This window comes from Dysidea avara, chromosome 4, assembly GCF_963678975.1.
Source record: "Dysidea avara chromosome 4, odDysAvar1.4, whole genome shotgun sequence".
NCBI classification, from domain to species: domain Eukaryota; kingdom Metazoa; phylum Porifera; class Demospongiae; order Dictyoceratida; family Dysideidae; genus Dysidea; species Dysidea avara.
The window spans coordinates 4,266,432-4,285,100 of record NC_089275.1 but is presented as its reverse complement, the minus strand read 5'-3'; the positions used below and the strand labels follow the sequence as shown (position 1 = coordinate 4,285,100).

Below are 18,669 nucleotides of genomic sequence, written 5' to 3'. Positions count from 1 at the left end.
TGCCCAATGATTCTGTTGGTAGAGATGCATCATTTGTAGTGTTCCACTACTCTGTTTGTACAAGGTACTCATCAATCTGTAGTTTTCACTACTTTTGTGATACGTATAAGTGAAGTTACTTTTCATTAACTTGTGGTAGTGACGTTCACTAGTTAAATTTACAGGAGAATTCACTAAATAATGAGGTAGTGATTTTCACTACCAAGTTAGTATCAAGGTAGTGAAAATCACTACCAAATTAGTGATTTCACTACCATTATGTTAAATATTTTTAGTCCAGTTTGGAAGTTAGTGATGGTCACTACCAAGTCAGTGACCTTCACCAAAAAAATATTTCACTACCTGGTAGTGAAAAATAAGGTAGTGACGTTCACCAGGTCATTTTTACTGTGCATGGTAAAGGTGGCCTACCTGCCCAGTGTATGGGCATGGGGGCTGTTGCAACTTGCTGTGTCTGCCTATAATAATGTGCAGATACAGCAGTCCATTCTGGATTTCAAGACCAAGTCTCAAGGATTTTGTGTTTCCTAGGTTGGCAGGACTGCTTATCTAGCGAACTTCTCGCTAGTGGCTGAAATCACTTAGGTTGATTCTCGGGTTAGCTGTAATGCATAATAGCTTTTATCCCTAGACCAGATCACTCTGGCTGGTTTCCACTGACATCAAGCTTGCCAGGGAGGCTGATAATCCAGCATCTGGACAGTCGATAGTATGTACATGTAAGTTAACTCATTTTTATGTTATACTCTAGTGTGCTATTGTCAGACACTGTATGTATAGAGTCCAGATAACACAGGGGGTACGTGGCATGAAGGATCCAGGTTTGATGTTGCTGTTTAAATCACTCTACAGTGGCAAAGCCAGCCAACATGAAAACCTAGGCTCTAACTTTAGTTATCCTATGCCACTGCTAACCAAGTTTTATTAATGGTGAACATGCATGCAAGTGTTAAATTAGTAAGTAAATTCTGAGTGAGGCCCTGGTGAGATGATTGACATCCCATGTGAGATGTACCTGTGCTGACTCAATAGCACCTCAGTAGTTTGTGTTTGCTTTGTGAGTGTGTGTGTGTGTTAAATGGGGACCTGCATGGTGACCTGGTGTCGACTGGGAAAGCAGCCCACCCACTTGTATATAACATCAATAGGTACTTGGTGTTTACTGGGGAAGCAAATACCCATCTCAAATAACAAGTGAAGTTCAGTTGGAACTTTGGATACTCAGACCTTCACTCATGACCCTCCTGCAGGATACTAGTCCTGCTCCAGAAGATTTTCCTGTGCTGCCTTAGTATCTCAGTAGTACACAGGTGCCCAGTGCTGGTTCACTAGGTAGATGTGATTGTGTATACAGTAGTTGAAGATTTTGCTTTTTGTGTGTGTGTACACTGCTTTACATGTTTTTCACCAGGTCTGTTAATGATCCAGGCCCCACTATTGTCCTAGAGGTTTGTTTGTCTCCCTGGAGGTTGTTCATCTGGACTAAATAGATAGTGTTGTAATCAGTTGGGTTATTCAGCATCCACTGGCCAGGTGGGTTGGACTCCATGGGGGGTCAGAAGGACTGATGGACAGGTGGCGAAGAGGTGTGCATGCGTGTGTGTATTGTGGTGTATGTGCATGCTTGCGTGTGTGTGTGTTGTGGTTTGTTGTGGCGTGTGCATGTGTGGGTACATACGTACATGCAAGAGTGAGTGAGTGGAGTCAGTAAGTGAAAGTTTGACAAATTAGTTTATCAAGCATTGAATTTGGTGGATAAAAGTTTGGCAAAATTGCTATATAGCCAATATTAGATGGTATACAATAGCTAAGTTGTAAATTGCCAAATTTGCTAAACATCATTCAGTCCCACCAAACCGTTGTCATATACAGTATGAGGTATGCATGTAGTTGCAGTATAGTGTGAACATACAATATGTGTTATATCAACCTGTGAGAGAAGAGAGTGCAAGTGGGGCAGCGATGAGGTGGCATTGAAGTCAAATCATTGGTCTTGCAATATAATGTGTATGGATCCAAACTCAACTACTACTGTTGATTCCTTGAATGACAGAGGAGTTCAACTGAAATTGCTATAATCTGTAAATGCAGATCATTTTCCCTGGGGTAGCTACATAGCTAGATCAAATGCCCTTGCCCTTTTTTATAATGGCTTGGTCTATATTTTCCACAGGGTGTATTAGAAAAAATGTTAACCTTATGGTTTGTGAAAATACTTACCATTATGATTCCAATTAGTTGTTTCTATAGCTACATCTGACGTCATGAAAATGGAACAGTGAATTTTTGTGTGTTAACACATTATGAATTGAAAAGAGTGACTACAGTATAAGTTGCCACCACCCCAGCTCTGTCAAATGTCATCAAAGCATCACAGCCGGCATTTCAGCTAGCCTGATACGCGGCCCGTATATGCATATCAAGCCTCGTCTTTTTTAACGAAACAAGATGGATACGCAAACGTCTATATCCTTCATCTAATGGCGTATCTGTCATAATGGTACCACTCCTTTAGACGAAGGCTCGTATCGTGCCTCGTATCACGCAACATCTGTAGTCATGTAGTGCTAATAGATTATTCATAGATCTATTAGCACTACATGACTACAGACTACACACCTTTAGATGATGGATTTCTTTAGATGGACTGCATGCCCTTGCCTCCACTGGCTAGAATTACCAGTTACTGAACTAAATCACTTGAGGGTGCCACATTTAAGGCGACTCTTGGAGTAGGCCAGTTCAACATTAGATATTATCAGATGACAAATTGATGACTGATAATCCCATAAGCGCATCACAGGTAGTTATTTACGCCTGCTTTATCATATGAAAAACAACATTATAACACTCCAAATTTGTGCATACCTAATCCGAGATTTTCAAATTTCCTTGAAGATGATCATAGTTCTATCAATGCTGCATAGACACCATTTTAAGTGTAGTAGTATACAGTGGTCCACTGGTGAAACCAACATAGAACATACAGTGTAACATTCCAGATTTACCTGCGGGTAGCCATTCAAGATTGTGGTCAACTGTTTACTTCTTCCGCTTTGTCATTACTGGATGCCCTTGTAAAGCCTCCTTCACTGGGAAAGAAATATTTCAACTTATAAATGTACGTATGTCTATATATTTAATGTATGATAATTGATTCACGCAGTCCCATGCCAATACACGACAGTTGTAACTTATTCTCTCATCCGGCACAGGTGTACTCAGTAATCTATGTTGTGAACAAAGTTCATAGGTTTTGTTTGTGAACTTGAAATAATTTCAGTTGCTATTGATTTTACCACAAATAATAGCTGGCTAGTTGGTGGAGGTGTGCCATCTATGATTTTATCTCCCTTTCTTTTTTTTTCTGCTCTTCAGTGCCCTACTTGCACACTGACTCACTTACTTATAATGTGTGGGCTTGCTAAATGTTGTTTTCGCAGGGTGACCATTGGATTATGAACTTTTTTTTGTTTTTATAAACAAATAAAAATTTTTTTCACATGAACAATTGGAGCAATTAGCTATCTGGCAACACTGCTGCTACCTTGACTCTGCCTGTTATCTTCACTGTCTGAGGAGGTCTGAGTCACTGTTAAAATGTCACCAAATTTTCTGTTGGAGACTCAGATTGTATTAAAAGCAGTGGCGGATCTAGATGGATTTCTGAACCCCATTTAAATTTAGCTCAGTGCCAAGTCTAAATAAATAAACATTGTTCCACTGATAATTTTGTCATAGCAAACAACTATATACCACTGTGTTTCAGTAGCATGCATGCATTTTCACTTAACTAACACCATTTATAGCTAATAAACCCTCAGCAACACTTCACTTTTCATCTCCCACTGTGTCAAAAACGATTGAGATACTCTAATAGAGCAGTCATGTAACTACTCTAATAGAACAATCAAAGCTACAGCTTGTGGTCACCATATTTTAGCTATAGTATTTTACAGTTTAAAACATTGGATTTATTGTAATTGGTAACTAAAATAGCCTAAAATCCCATCTCAGAGCTTCTAAAATCTCCGGAGAAATGTCATCAGATGCCTTATTCAGTTACACCAACTTCAGAAACCCCCTTTTAAAAATTCTAGATCCGCCACTGATTCTGGATGCTCAGCATGCCTGGCCAAGGTATGGGTCAGCATAGAGTTTCACTATTAACAACTGCTAAGAGTAAGGTTGTGATTAAAGTGGTGGAGAGGGTTATATAATATAACTGCGCCATGCATGCTGCAGTATTACACACGTTCATTTAAGAGTTCAAGAGAGCTCTGATGTTAAATCTAGACAAAGGTGAAGCTCAGTTGTTTTCAATACCAGTCAAATGTTGTCAGCTGCTGAGCAAGCTAGGCCTTACTGCTGTAGGCCAGAAGCTCACTGTAACTTAAGGATGGAGTATGATTGGCTGATTAAAATGATAACTGGCAACTGCTGAAGATGTACAACATACATGAGTCATCCAGAGAAATCGCTCATGTGAGACACAGCTCATTAGTGACAACAATACATGACATAGCTGCACTCCTTACCAATTACAAGTTGATATTATTCTTTTGCTGGACTTTTCAAAGGCTTTTAGTCATAAACTGGACTATTATAATTATTTAGAATTGATTAAAAGACTTTCTCACTGATATAACTCAACAAGTCACTGTAGATGTATAGTTTGGTGTCCCATTTCCAGCACAGTGCTCACTGGTGTATACCACAGGGATCTGTTCTGGGCCACTTTATTCCCTCTATTCATCAGTGACTTGCCTAGCAATGACTCTAGCTGTACTGAAGCTTTATGTCGACAGTTTTGATTTATAGAAACAGCAGTTAACAACCCAAGTTATCACCAAACCTTGCCAAATCACATTAATATAATTGCAATGGTGACTATCTGATGAATGACCATTTGACTTGAATTTGAATACTGGGTATAAATAGTCAGCAATGTGCTAGTAACACCCAGGGGCACAGCCCAAAAGATGCGTACAGATTATAATACACATAGATTGTTCTGGGATAGAAACTATTCATGTAAAAATCTGTTAGAAGGCAATAATAGGCACTTGTCAGCAGCACATATACCACATCATTGAATACTTTCCAGTCAATCAGAGCCCAAACTACCAATAGTCTTACATATAAATGTCAGCCTGACTTCTGCACATGAGTTCTATTTAAGGTGCCATAATTTTGCCATATAGTAAAGATAAGTACACCAAAGTTGTAACATGCTATTAGCATACAGATTACTATAGAAAATTTGGTTCTAATTTGCAGTGTCAGTAATAGAGTATTCTCTAGGGATGAGCTGCCAATCTTGCCAACAAAATATTTAGAAAAATAGGATGGTGAAAGCAAAAGAAAACTAGAAAAATAGGTGAGTTTTTTGAAGTGAACAATAAATAACATAAGAAAAATATCAAGATACTCTAATAGAACAGTCACACACAGTCAGTATAATATGCATGCAGCTTCTTGGTTTTAGGAAGGCACCTAGAGTGAAATACTCTAATAGAGCAGCCATGTTATGAAACACTGTAATGGATTATGTAACACATGTTTTTGCGCTTGAGATATTGCTCAGCAAAATAGGTAAAAAGATTTGCTGGAAAGAAAAAATAGGTGGAAATAAAAGCAATAAGTTCATCCCTAGTACCCTCCTACTTTCATCCAACTTTGGCCAGAAACAGAAAGAACTTACCACTTGGAATGGGCTTAGGGCGTTAATTTGAAATTTTTTGCTAACACAGCAGGACATAGCCATAAATGGAGTGGGAATATAAAGGCTTGGAGTGACCTGTGTAGACAGAAAGAAAAGTGTCATTTGATTCACAAATAGCTATATAACAGAGTACAAGATGCAATACCACAACAAATGACAGTTTTCATAGAACAATACTATTGGTATGAGGCAGATCCAAGTACCATCATTGACTAGTATAAAACAAAAAACTTTCCTTACAAAAATAATAAATATATAATTTACAAATAATTTATTCCACTCTTCTTCTCTTGTTACAAGGTACTGATATATTATTGGTTAAAAATGGTGTGATGGGTGTGGTTGGGATCACATGAGCACTAGTGTCACTGGTGATACCATGGCGACGCATAAAAAACAATATGTATGCCTGAGATTGTGCCACTTCATCTGATGAACAATATTTTATTCTGGCATCATTACAGTGTACCCAACAACCTGAAGATGAGATAACTATGATTATATTATGTTCTAATATATATATATATATATATTTTAAGTACACATGGAGAAAACAAAAATGATGTTATCAGTGGGATAAGTAGAATTCTAGGAAAAGGGGAACAGGAAAAAACAATGGAAAATGCCCGATAGAGCAATAATTAATTATACAAGTTAGCACAATTCTTCTTTGCAGCATTGTTGGATCCATCTGTTGAAATGAAACACTCTAATAGAGCAATCAAGAATGTTTTTTTGTTTACTATCCTACCAGAGACTTACATTGAAATTATGTGAATTGATGGTAAACCTTCCCTGGTTCATTGCCAAGCACCAGCAATGATTGTCCAGACCTGTGCCCAAGCAGGCCCTATGCCCCTGATTAATGACAATATGACTTTGCAAGGCATCTTCTGTTGGTTGTTCCCATTCTCGCTTTTCATTCCTGTTTTCCTAGAATTCTACTTGCCCTTACCAGTAGTAAACTCTGTACTTAACCAAGTGCTGAGCACATCTACATGTATATCTGATTATTTAAGAGGGTGTAACCTCTGTTATACACAACCCAATCAGTAAAGAATATTATAATGCATGCTTCTACAAAGAGTTGCAGATTACTAGCTACTTATTTGGTGAGGAGTTACGTATCAAGATGGCATGTTCAGCAGATTATTTAGTGGGTGATATTATTTATGTAAAAGGGGAGAAGTACACATTACCACCTGTGTCCACTCATATGGCTTCTCATAACTCAGAGCTTTGTAAGAGAGAGAGGCTCTCTATTAGTTTAAAGGCTTTGTAATAATTCATACTTGCCATACAAACTATGGGATGAAATATCAGTTCTCAAAGCATTTGGGCCGATTACTAATAGCAGAATTACTATGTATATTAGTACTTAATCTGATCAGTACTGCATTTCCTTGTGTAAAGATGCAGGCTTTATTTCCTTCCCAGAATTTTCAACCAGGCCTGTAAACAAATAGGAGCTATATGTTAGAGTCCATTATAGTCCAGGTCTATATTTGAGACCACTCATTTATTTTCTAAACATGGTGGAACCCCTCCCAACGTATAATCAAGACAGGTATTTAGCTTCATTATGTATGAGGAAATACAGTATATCTACATTAATTATTGTAAAAATTTTACAGTTCTACATTGCACTAGTGCTGGGCGGTATTGAAAAATTATAAATGATATCCGGTAGTATCATGGTATGGCAGTATATAGTATTGAATGTCAATAGTAATCTTTACAAACTTAAATATAATTTAAAGTCAGTAAGCCTTTTAACTCATTCCAAGTTACAATTCAAGTTGGATAAATACCACAAGTAAAATGTGCTCAAGGCTAACAGGTCACAAATACATTTTACCACTGCAGTATAATGAGACAGCACTACACAGCAAGCAGTAACCTCGGGGCATGGGGTTGTAGTTTCCACTAAACCATCAACACATAACTTAATTAATTGCCAGAGTTTTCATGTCTGGCTTTCCCTAAAGTACCATGCTATGCAATTCATACAAAACCACAGATACTGGTTTCCTTTAATGCTGGACATACTGTATTTTTCCAAGACCTTGCTTTGTACAAAGTGCCATGTGCTAATGTCAATGTGTGCGCATCTGATGAATAAGACAGTGCTGATTCGGTTTTGCATGTCAGTTTAGTACTGATTAATGAACAGTAGAAGACTAACACAAGTATTACCAGTACATTATTTAACTATCTATCACTTAACTTACAAATTTCGTAACTCACATGTGTGCATGTGTGCGCATTGTTAGTACATGGCACCTCGTATACCACCAGATCTTGGAAAAATACAGTAGTAAATTATATCTAATAGCCATACCGCGGTATGTAAAAATACCAGTATACCACCCAGCACTACATTCCACTATGACCAACTAACCACCACCTAGTACTGACCTGCAATATTATTCCAGTTATATGATGAATAGTGTCCAGACCCAAATCCAGTTCCATGATGCATTATGATACTGACTAAGTCATACATGTGATCACCAGAGACAAAACCTCCCAAAGGATCAAGAATGTCAGTTACACAGTAGTCCGACAAGTCAAGTTCAAAATCAAAGTTGACATGAGCATTGATCTTCTGACTTCTATTATAGCTCACCCACCTGTGATGAAACAAGAGAAACTCTAAACCTTGACTGATCATGTAAGTTGTTTTGTTGAGAAATTATTATGTAGTACAGTAGCTCACCTAAATCTCTTGAGGTGTAGTCTCAACACATCTGGAGCTTTACTTATCAACAGTCTCTTCTCCGCATGTTGTAGTGATGAACACTGTCTCTTCTGTCTCACACTACTGTCACTGCTCCCATCATCACTACTAGCACCACTACACTGATCACACCTGAACACTTTACCCTCCAATTTTTCTGTTGATGTGAACCGGTCCAGTAACTCTTTCAGGTCACATGGGTTCTCCACCACACCCCTGTTGCTACTACGACGTGAAGTGTGGCCAACACTTTGGTATCTAATGGTGGGCATTAATAAGAACACTCACAATGTACAGCAATAATAAAAATGTTTTCCCAACTTTACATCAAAATTGAAGTACACCCTGTACGTAACTTGAAATGAGAATATATGATACTAGAGTACAAGACATACCTGTAAAGGCCCTCACTTAAACAAAATGAAAGCAACTCAAGTATTTTTGAATGAATGCAGATATTTGTTCTAATTGGGCTCAGCATATATACTGCAGTACACCCACACAGTAAATGCTTATGTGGACATAGCTTTGTAAACAAGGTACAGTACGGAAAAAATACCTTTCAGGAAAGTCAATGGAGAGGTCCCAGAATGTTTCCGTGGTGACAGAGGTGTGTCCACAAGTAAGGTATTTCACTTCACTGTACAGTTGACCCTCAAATAAGTTAGGGATGATCTCAGAGGGGAAGGTGAGATGGTAACATGAACTACCAGCCACAGGTAGTGGTCTATCTGGTGCAAAGTGTTCTAACTCTGACTGTAGTCTGTACAATATCTCACTATAGGGGAGTAACAACTCTGTAAACTAGAAATAGCATCACATACACCAACATACAATGTCCTGTAAGCTATGTCACAAATTTTGGATTGCAAAATGAAAAATGTCAACTGTATGTATATATTTCAAGGCAAAAATACATTGACATGTTGCAAGTGGTATATACAGCTACTATAAACCGACAGGCATTTCACTTTAAGCACAACAAAAGCTCACTCAGCAGATACCTCTTTGATAAGACCACCTCATTATATTCACCAACTCGGCATTGAGGTCAAATAAAGTGGCCTCTGAGATTGGCCTGTTAATGACCTTTCATTGTAACTGCATGCAGTGCTTATTTAGTGCAAACTATGTACAAGCTCTTTGTAACAAAATCACATACTGCATACAATATTATGTGATTATATTACCATAGAAACTCCTGGGCATCTTGTTGAGCATATCCATGAAATGATGGGATGAACTTCCATATGGAGGCTAGAACAGCATGAGGTGTGACCACTGCCTGAGGGGGTACTGGGTGTGGTCAGATGTCATTATAAAGAAATCACTTACCCACTTGCCTGACCACATCACTCTCATTAATGCATGTAACTCCTGACATAGCAACCTGAACAACAATATGGTGGTTAGCAACAATACAGTATAAGCTCTGTGGACAAGGGGACAAGGGTGTGTCACTCAATCACAAACAACAAAATTCAAACAAGGGCAAAGTGTACTTAGGAATTTCTTGTTAAATGGTGCAGCATACTTAAGTTCATATTGTTACTGGCACTACACAACAAAGCATTGATAATAATAATAATGATGATGGAAGAACAGTACCACTAATGTGACAAGAGCCTTTAATTTCATTTGATAGAAATGTGAATACTTCAGTTAATAAGTCTAGCTATTCTCTAGTCTTGACAGCTGAGGCATCTTCATGTGACACAAGGCTATGTGCTTATGTACTTTCAATTGCTTTCCCGTGCATAGCAAAAAATAGCTTGGGAGAAAAAAAAAACTATTTTGTCATGCTTGGTCTTAAAATTGGTACACTGCATATTATGACATTAATATAGTAACCTTTCTTTGCTAGATCACTGAATAGTGATGCCCCCGAGTATGTACTTGCCCAATGGAATACTGATTCACTAAAGCAAAACAACTTTAAGGTACAGTACTCTATTAGAACAATCTTTTCGATAAGCTAAATACTGAGGCTACCAACTCTAGTGAGATGTTTAGTATTATGAGAGCTAGTATATCACATAGTTTACACTACATTAAGATACTTACGGCACATCTCCTTGAGTAGCGTCCACAATGTCAGAACCTGTGTCTTCAAAGTCACTGCCTTCTCCTCCATTAAGCCCCACCCCTGACACACCTCTTTTCCGTGATCCATGATATGTCACCTTAGTGCAAATATGCTATAGGGAGAAAAGTACAGAAGTACAACATCATAACTTTAACATAATTAGCAGATATTACATATTGTATACGTACCTATATTACATACCAAAATGACAGGAAAATTTTATACATTTCTGTTCAAATCATCAAAGTAAATTACTCATTATATATCTTAAGCACTCCTTTGTTAGTAATTTCAACATTTAGGAAAATCATACTAATTAAATTGAAACGAAAAAGAAAAAAAAACTACATCATTCAGCAAAGCTTATTTTGTAAAAACCATACAAGCCAGCTAAGATTCATTGATGGCTACTGTAATGTACGTATATTGATCAATGCACAAAACCTACAATTACTACTAACATCAAAACACTCTATAGTAGTTTGGCGATTGAACATGATAGAACGTCTCATTTTAGTTGACTCCACAGTAGACTGAACAGTAGGATCACACGATTCCACAGTAGGATCACATGACTTCATAGTAGGATCACATGACTTAAAAGTTTGATCACATGATTCAATGGAAGGGGTCTGGGGAACAGGGCTGGAAGACGATTGCACTAAACCACGAAAACTTTCTCTGAAGAATACCAGGTGCCTATGTACAGTACATGGATAGAAGTAAAATTAATTCTTGATGCTCCTCATGATGGTGGCTTACCCTAGCGCTTGTAGTACCGAGTTCATATAACAGGTGTTACCAAGGTTACGTAGTCCTGTGATGCCTGGCACTAGTGTAGGCTTTCTCTTTGGAGGAGGCATAATGGCACTGTCTGAGACTTGATTGGCTAAAAAATATTCTAAAGATGTCCAATAGTATTTGGCTGTCACTACACTGTGGACTGGACTCCTGGACTACTACTGGACTGACATACGAATTGCACACATGGTTCCCTAACTAGCGACACTTAGCAAATGCAACCGTGGAATGTGTAAAACCAAAACTATGTCAGTCCAGTATGTATAGTTCAGTCCACTGAATAGTGACAGCAACTGATACTTCATCCAATCACTTACAAGTTACATTCTGTGATGGTTCAGGTGTGTCACTAGTAGTGGCAGATATCTGTATCCTCTAGGGAACAAAAACAACAACAAACTTATATATAATATTGGCTGGTAAAACATACCTGGCGATTCATGCAACAGTATACAATATATCACTCTGGGAGTACTACTTTCACTATATTTAAGTACACAAATAATTCAAGACGTCATCAAACTACGTACAATGGCATGTGTAGCAAGTATATACACCACACATAATTTAACTTTAAAGTCATCATACATTAAAATAACAAATGATTGTCCAAACAAGAGCAAAATGTAAGTTTGTAAAGCAACCATGACGCTTGTTTATTTGTTCCTGAAATTTAAAATGATTATCAATTAGACTACTTCAAGTGTACATATGTACATGTACCATTTTCACACTTGAAATCAAAGGAAAAAAGAGTGTATTACATATAATATCAATACTACGCTGGCTCTGGAATGTTAACATGACATATACACAGGCAACCCATTAACTTAAGATATCGCACAATTCAAGATGTCCTTTTGCTACGTCTCTCTCTGCTTAATATATATGTAGTCACACTTCTTGAGATCAATTGTGAGATTAAGTTTTTGGTAGTGTTGTGAAAGTATTCAGAGGGAGTCCTTTGACTTATGTACAACAAATGCAGCTATTTAATACAAATAAATCGACAAGTTACTCATCATGGTTTTCAATGCCTTTGCTCATTGTATAAACCCAGAATTGAACTTTTCATATGCTTGTGGCGTTTTGCATACATTCGAACTCTTAGTACAGTAATGCCTTGTTGTTACTCTTACATCACTTCCAGTGTTCACTATCAAAATTCACACAGCTCAATATAAACACTCGTGACACATTCCAGCAGTTTCTGCAGGTGACTAACCCATGTGGCACATATTAAATTAGCTATACCACAGCACTCATGTTTTGCTGATACCCGTATACATATACACACTTTCCCTCGGGCTTGTGCATACATATTTATTATATCACTTGTGCTTATTGTTTAACTATTACTGTTACATGTATGCTCTGCTCTATTAGAGTATTTTGAAATGATAAAGGAATGGACTGAACAATTCACTTACGTACCATACCACCTAATCTACCATTGCCAGAGACATTGAAGTTCAAAGGGTTCACAGTACTGAGATCTAGCAGTCTACTATTAAAGAGAACTGCACTGGAAAATCACCAACACAAGATTCAAGCTAACAGAGAATCTTCCCAAGGGGCTATTGACATATGTAAGAACTTGAATAGAAATCTTGAGGTGTTTACTGTTGAGACTTGTTTGGTACCGAGTCATTTATCATATGTGACTTGGTGAGTGAAAACTCAATTTGTTAGCATTTTCCTCGAACTTCATTTAATGACTTCTTTATTGTCTAGAGAGAAAAACCAATGAGCTGTTAAAGTTTCAGCCTTATCTGGTAATTGCTTTCGGGTTTATGGTGATATAACAAGAAGAGCAAAACAACCAATTGTACAGTGTGTCTGTACAGGTAAAAAAATTAAATGCGCTTGTTTAATTGATCATGTCTTGAGTGCAATGGCCTACAACAGAGTTAGGACTTGTGTCATTCTATTCACCATGAACTTGGGCATCCATCAAGATATAGTTTTTGGCCTAAATACACCCATGCTATTAAGCAAGAAGGCTGTTCAAGCTTAGAAATGGCGACAATAATGTTATGTTTTACTGCAATGTAATCAAATACATATAACTCATGTTTGCTTCATGGTACAAAAACGAACAAGGATATTCTTACTCTTCATGAAGAGGTAACCATTAGTAGAGTGTATAAAGCTTTGTTTGTGTGGGTGTACCATTTACCCAAACTGTGGTTTGAAGCTCTTTCATTTGCTGGGTTTTGGAGTTTTATTAAACGATTTGAATCTTCCTTCACCATATACTGAAGTGATTAAGACATGCGTAAAATTATTTATGTAGCAAAAGTTTTTATGTATTTCAATGACATTTATCTCATAAAAAGAATTACGCAAGTTTTTGCTCAGTAGGTCACATATATACAATGGGTAGTTACGTATATACTTGAACAATACGTACATGCAAAGAAAGTCAAGTATAATTGACAGACAGTTATACAGGTTGCTTTTCAGCTTCACGGATACTGTAGATGAGCTTGGAGTTAAACATACACTGTACAAGCATACACATAATTATATAGTCACAATAATATGAGACATAAACAACTAACCTCCTTCTTCTCCATACTAACATACAGTATCCAGGCAGCAAATATTTTAGCTAATAAGGAGCCTCTGTAATGACATCATCATTGGTGAATGTGATTAGTTGAAACTAACTTGTGATGATGTGTTGCTGTATACCGCTTGTCCGCCTCTCTTGAATTAGCCTCCTCTATCCTGATTGGATGAATGAATAATATATGTCCGTAAACACAATTTGTAACACACACATAACATCCATATACATACTATATTAAATTTTTAGTTCTTTATATTCATGTTGTGTATCTGTATAACAGCCAATATACGTAGCAGCTACCACAGTCAACTAGTAAACACAAACATTTCAGACATGAAAAATAGCAGCAATGTATGGTATCCAACCAAATGAAAATGGTCACACAAAAACAGTAGACTTTGAAAACATACTCTTAGTGCATCTATGCACAAGATATTGCACCTTGTGTGTACACACATAACATGTGCAGTACATACTCTGAAACTTCACTAATAGGGTCACCTAAGAGGGGGCAAAAGGTCTGGCCTTTACAATGAGGTGGTCTTATTTAACAGGCAGCCATTAAGTGAGAACTAAGCCACTGCAGTATTTACAGATAATACAACCATTTAGATTACTCTTCTACTACAACTGTGGTAAACATACGTACGTATGTAGGGCTCACACACTCATACATAGGACGTACTTGCTCTCTTGTCTACAGAACATTGGTCTACCCCCAGGTCGTAACACCTTCCCATTACGGGTACAAGACTCCTGGTAGCTCTGATTGGCTATTTGTTCCAACAAGTTCTGGGCCAGCTGGATATCGCCACGACTACTATCATTATGTACATCATGTTCACACTGGTAACTATGGTGATGAACAATACATACACATGTCATGCTGTAAGTATATGCTGCATGAAATACATTAGGTTATCAACATAATGCAAACACTTTTGGTGTATATACCACAGATAAGGTCACTGTTCAATAGGTACTATGTCTACACCAACAAATTCCTAGCATGTCATTTGTGTACCATACAATGTGATCTATCTAATGTAGCAGCCTGCAGGTTGCTGTGTAATAAGGTCACCTGTTTAAGCAAGACAACTTGAAATCTCACAAATGAATCATTGAACTGCCTAATGTAGCCACCTGCTTTATCACTAGCATATGTGATTTCTAAACCCTAGCTCATATACCATGCACTCACCAGTAGACATTTCTTTCATTGACATCGATCATCATACAGTGCTGGAAACGGATAGAAATAAAATCACATGATCTCACATGAGTACTACTAACCTTCGTATTCTCAAAGTGCTTCGAGGCATGTCCACCAGATCGACTGTACAGGGGATATTACATCATTATCACATCATTGAAGTATTACAAGTATAGTGTAATAAATACAGTGACACCAACTGTACTCTTGGAGGTCAGTCATTTACATAATGCACTGCAGATATTTTTAATATCGTTTCTACCGTATCTCCATGAAGTTTAGTGCACACACTCACACACAAATAACAAGCTCGTCCAAGTCAAACCCACGAATTCTGGCAACACGAAACTACTGTAATATTTCCTATAGGATATGCCACATACAAGTCTTTTCTGAGCTTGCAATGAAAGCTACGTACGTAAACTATACACGTCTGCTCTTGACAACATTGCCATGAAATCAGTTATAATACAATCAACTGAAATGCCTTTCTTTTCCTTTTTAGCTCAATACTCTGTTCAACGTGTACAATACTTAGGATAAAAGTGTACACTGCAAGTACTGAAGGTTTCACTGTACACAGATCAGACAATACATAATTCATACAAGACTCCTACAGGCCTACTCAACTGTCAATCCTAACTCTTCATTTTCTGTTTTCAACATCAAAGAGCTGAAAACATTACGGGAAAAAACTTCAATATCTACCAACACATTTCATTACAAGGTGACATACCTGCTACATCCCATATGAGAACATATCATACAAGCCTGCAAGAAATCAACAGTTAGTAAGAATCCCTACTTAATGTTAATTACACGCCACAATAGTACTACGTACATTAGTATTGCTCAACTAGTGGGACAGTTTAGTAGTCACAATAAATACTAGTGACACAGTGTAATAGGGGAAAGGAGATTTAGTTGGATGGCAGAAATGACTAAAAACAGTAGTAACATTTTTTGTAGATTATGGGCAACTCTAGAACACCCACTAACAGTTAGCTACTACTGTTACACCTACGTAGCTATAAATATTGCTACACAGAACACACTACAATTGAAGCACATGGTCTTTGTTGCACCAGTTCTATCTTCTTGCAGCTTAACATCATCTGTGGCAAATAAGACTGTAATCTAACAGCCTGTTTAGACTACAGGTCGCTCTGGATGAGATCGCTTCAATTCGATCCAGATAGATTTTTTAGCACCATTTATACTATGAAGGCCAAACCTGCTCCAATCACCAAAAAAACTTAAACCCACAATCATAATTTTTATCGAAGTAGAGTTTGTTGATGGAGTTAAAGGATTTGTGTGCTCTGTTATTGTAAGGTTAGTAGGCACGATAAAGTTTTCAGCGTTGGCGACAACCTCTCAATTCTACGGAGTTGGTTAACTGTTCATTCGCACGCATACCTGTTCGTTTTGAGTCCTTTTTGTTGTTCTTGAGGCTGTCCTTCCGTATCGTCCCCTAAATACTTCGCTGTTGCTTCGTTTCGTCTTTTCAGTCACCATTTTAGTTGTAGTTCTCCGTATCTTTATCCCGCTTATTAGAGCCAAATCGAACTGTAGGTTCACAACTGTTTATACTGGGTGAGTAGAGCGAACTAGTTCAAACCAGACCCACAACCCTAGCAGGTCCATTTCAGAGCGGTTCGACACGGTTTGGTTCAATACGGCACACGTTTACACTGAATTGGAAATCACTCTGATTCGAGTTAGTTCGAACTAGATGGCTAGTGTAAATGGGCTGTTATATGTATTTCGAGCCCCATTGATCATCACCTTACAATTAACACACCATATTTTGAAGCCCTTGTTACTAGAAGCACCATTACATAGGTACCAAACATGTGATAGAATATTCTAGAATGTTCTTTGATTTATGTGACTGATTTCTACCTGTTGAATTGCAGAATTGGTGTTGAATGGTCAGTAAGGTGATGATCAATAAGGCTCCAGGTGAGACTACAATCTACTGTAAGAATTGATTGCCACTGATGATGTTAAGCTGCAAGAAGACAGAATCGGCACTACAAAGACCAAGTGCTTCAATTGTGGTGAGTTCTATGTAGCAATATTTATAACTGTGTGTAACAGTAGCAGTTAACTGGTAGTGGGTGTTCTCTGTCCATATAATCTAGATGACGATTCTACTGCTTCTGTCAATTCTGCCGTTTCCGCCATTCCACTAAATCTCCTTTCCCGTGTAATAGCATACGTGAGAAGTTTTTATTTGCCTTGTAATTGTAATTGCTGTGAATGAACATTAATTAGCACTGCACAAACTAGAGTAATGATGAAATGCATCAAATTTCTGTTAGAGTGGAAAAAAAAAGGAAAAGGATTTATGTGTGACATTAATCATTATACTTATATGGACAGCTATTTTTGTTAGTTGTGCACATGTGTGTATTCTACTGTTTTTAAACGTCAGTAGATTTTGAAAAATGGTAAATGCATGTTGACATGGACACTGAGCCCTCCAAAATATAGTTCAAATTACCATAACAATAACAATGCATATACACTACATGTAAATAACACACGTGAACATTTCAAATAAGGAAATGCATAATAAGGAAGCTTCATAGCCAATAACATGGCTTGACAAAGAGTACAGTTTTCTCTAATAAGGAAATGTCCAAGGAAAGCGTACCGGCCAAAAACAGTTACTGTAGATTACATGGATTGGCAAAAAAAGCAACTAACACAAGATTTTATAATGTTTAGCAACTAAATAACCTTCAAAACATATTAATACCTAGAACACATCCATCAGTCTGAAGGAACCTACTATACAGGCTTTCTTATACTTGCCTTGAAGATAAGGTCATATTTGTGCTATGTTGACAAATTACAAGTATGTGTAGTGATCCTGTCATGTATTCATCAACAAATTATCTACAAGCCAGCCAATGGCTACAAATAGTCTCAAGTACACCAACAAAGCATTTACTCAAGAGATAACGGCGCTCAATAAGCTACTTTGAAACGGAATTAATCCATGAGATATGATATGACATACCAGTATGTCCTTAGGTATCCCCTGATATGTAGCATTGTTAGCTGGTACTCACCCAAACACCATCAGTGGTCCCACACTCCACACATGTCCAGTTCCGCGGGTTGAGGAAGGCTTGTTCGTGCGCCACTTGTAGTTGGTTCACGTGAGGACACTCGTTCATATCAATTTCTACGTCTCGACTTCTACACACAAGAGTAAATAATCCACCATTTAACACAATTCTAGATTATACCTCTATGTGTCACACATGCTTGAGTAAAAACATAAACAGTTACGGTAATCATCTGTATCCTAACAGTTTCGAGCACGGCGGCTTCGAGGGCGGCTTATTTCTAGCATTCCCGCCAGTCGGAAATGGCTACTAAACGAAGAGCCTCCGGTGGAGAGCCGTCCGAGGAAAGTGATCTACTCACAATTCGACCGCTGTAAGTAATTATGTAAAATAGCGAATAGTTTTGGTGCGCAATAAATGGAGTGAGTCATATGGTGATGTTTTCT

The 18,669-nt window shown here is 37.7% G+C and overlaps 2 protein-coding genes and 1 long non-coding RNA gene across 4 annotated transcripts in view; 1 reads left to right on the top strand and 2 right to left on the bottom strand.

Annotated features, from left to right (window-relative positions):
- Positions 1-2,652: 2,652 nt before the first annotated feature.
- On the bottom strand, positions 2,653-3,157 carry LOC136254848 (uncharacterized). The gene is made up of 3 exons (XR_010700802.1): positions 3,009-3,157; positions 2,869-2,962; positions 2,653-2,817 (listed from the first exon to the last, which is right to left on the bottom strand). It is a non-coding gene; the product is annotated as an uncharacterized lncRNA (long non-coding RNA).
- Positions 3,158-5,823: 2,666 nt separating this feature from the next.
- Positions 5,824-18,565, bottom strand: LOC136252665 (ubiquitin carboxyl-terminal hydrolase 44-B-like). 2 transcript variants are annotated; one of them, XM_066045208.1, is made up of 18 exons: positions 18,404-18,565; positions 18,224-18,353; positions 15,877-15,911; positions 15,221-15,263; positions 15,129-15,169; positions 14,613-14,780; positions 14,026-14,085; positions 13,917-13,980; positions 11,670-11,727; positions 11,314-11,440; positions 11,013-11,250; positions 10,530-10,663; positions 9,801-9,855; positions 9,656-9,750; positions 9,025-9,243; positions 8,445-8,723; positions 8,144-8,358; positions 5,824-6,202 (listed from the first exon to the last, which is right to left on the bottom strand). In XM_066045208.1, exons 2-18 carry the CDS (start codon positions 18,329-18,331, stop codon positions 5,997-5,999), a joined length of 2,145 nt encoding a protein of 714 aa, XP_065901280.1. In that variant the 5' UTR covers positions 18,332-18,353; positions 18,404-18,565; the 3' UTR covers positions 5,824-5,996. The 2 variants fall into 2 exon arrangements, with proteins under 2 accessions (XP_065901280.1, XP_065901281.1); XM_066045209.1 differs by lacking the exons at positions 15,877-15,911; positions 18,224-18,353; positions 18,404-18,565 and adding an exon at positions 15,771-15,806.
- Positions 18,435-18,669, top strand: part of LOC136252666 (cleavage and polyadenylation specificity factor subunit 3-like) — a 56,138-nt gene continuing 55,903 nt past the window's right edge. The window contains exon 1 of the mRNA XM_066045210.1: positions 18,435-18,596. Within this exon, the coding sequence (XP_065901282.1) occupies positions 18,526-18,596 (71 nt within the window). The 5' untranslated portion in view covers positions 18,435-18,525. The remainder of the gene's footprint in view (positions 18,597-18,669) is intronic.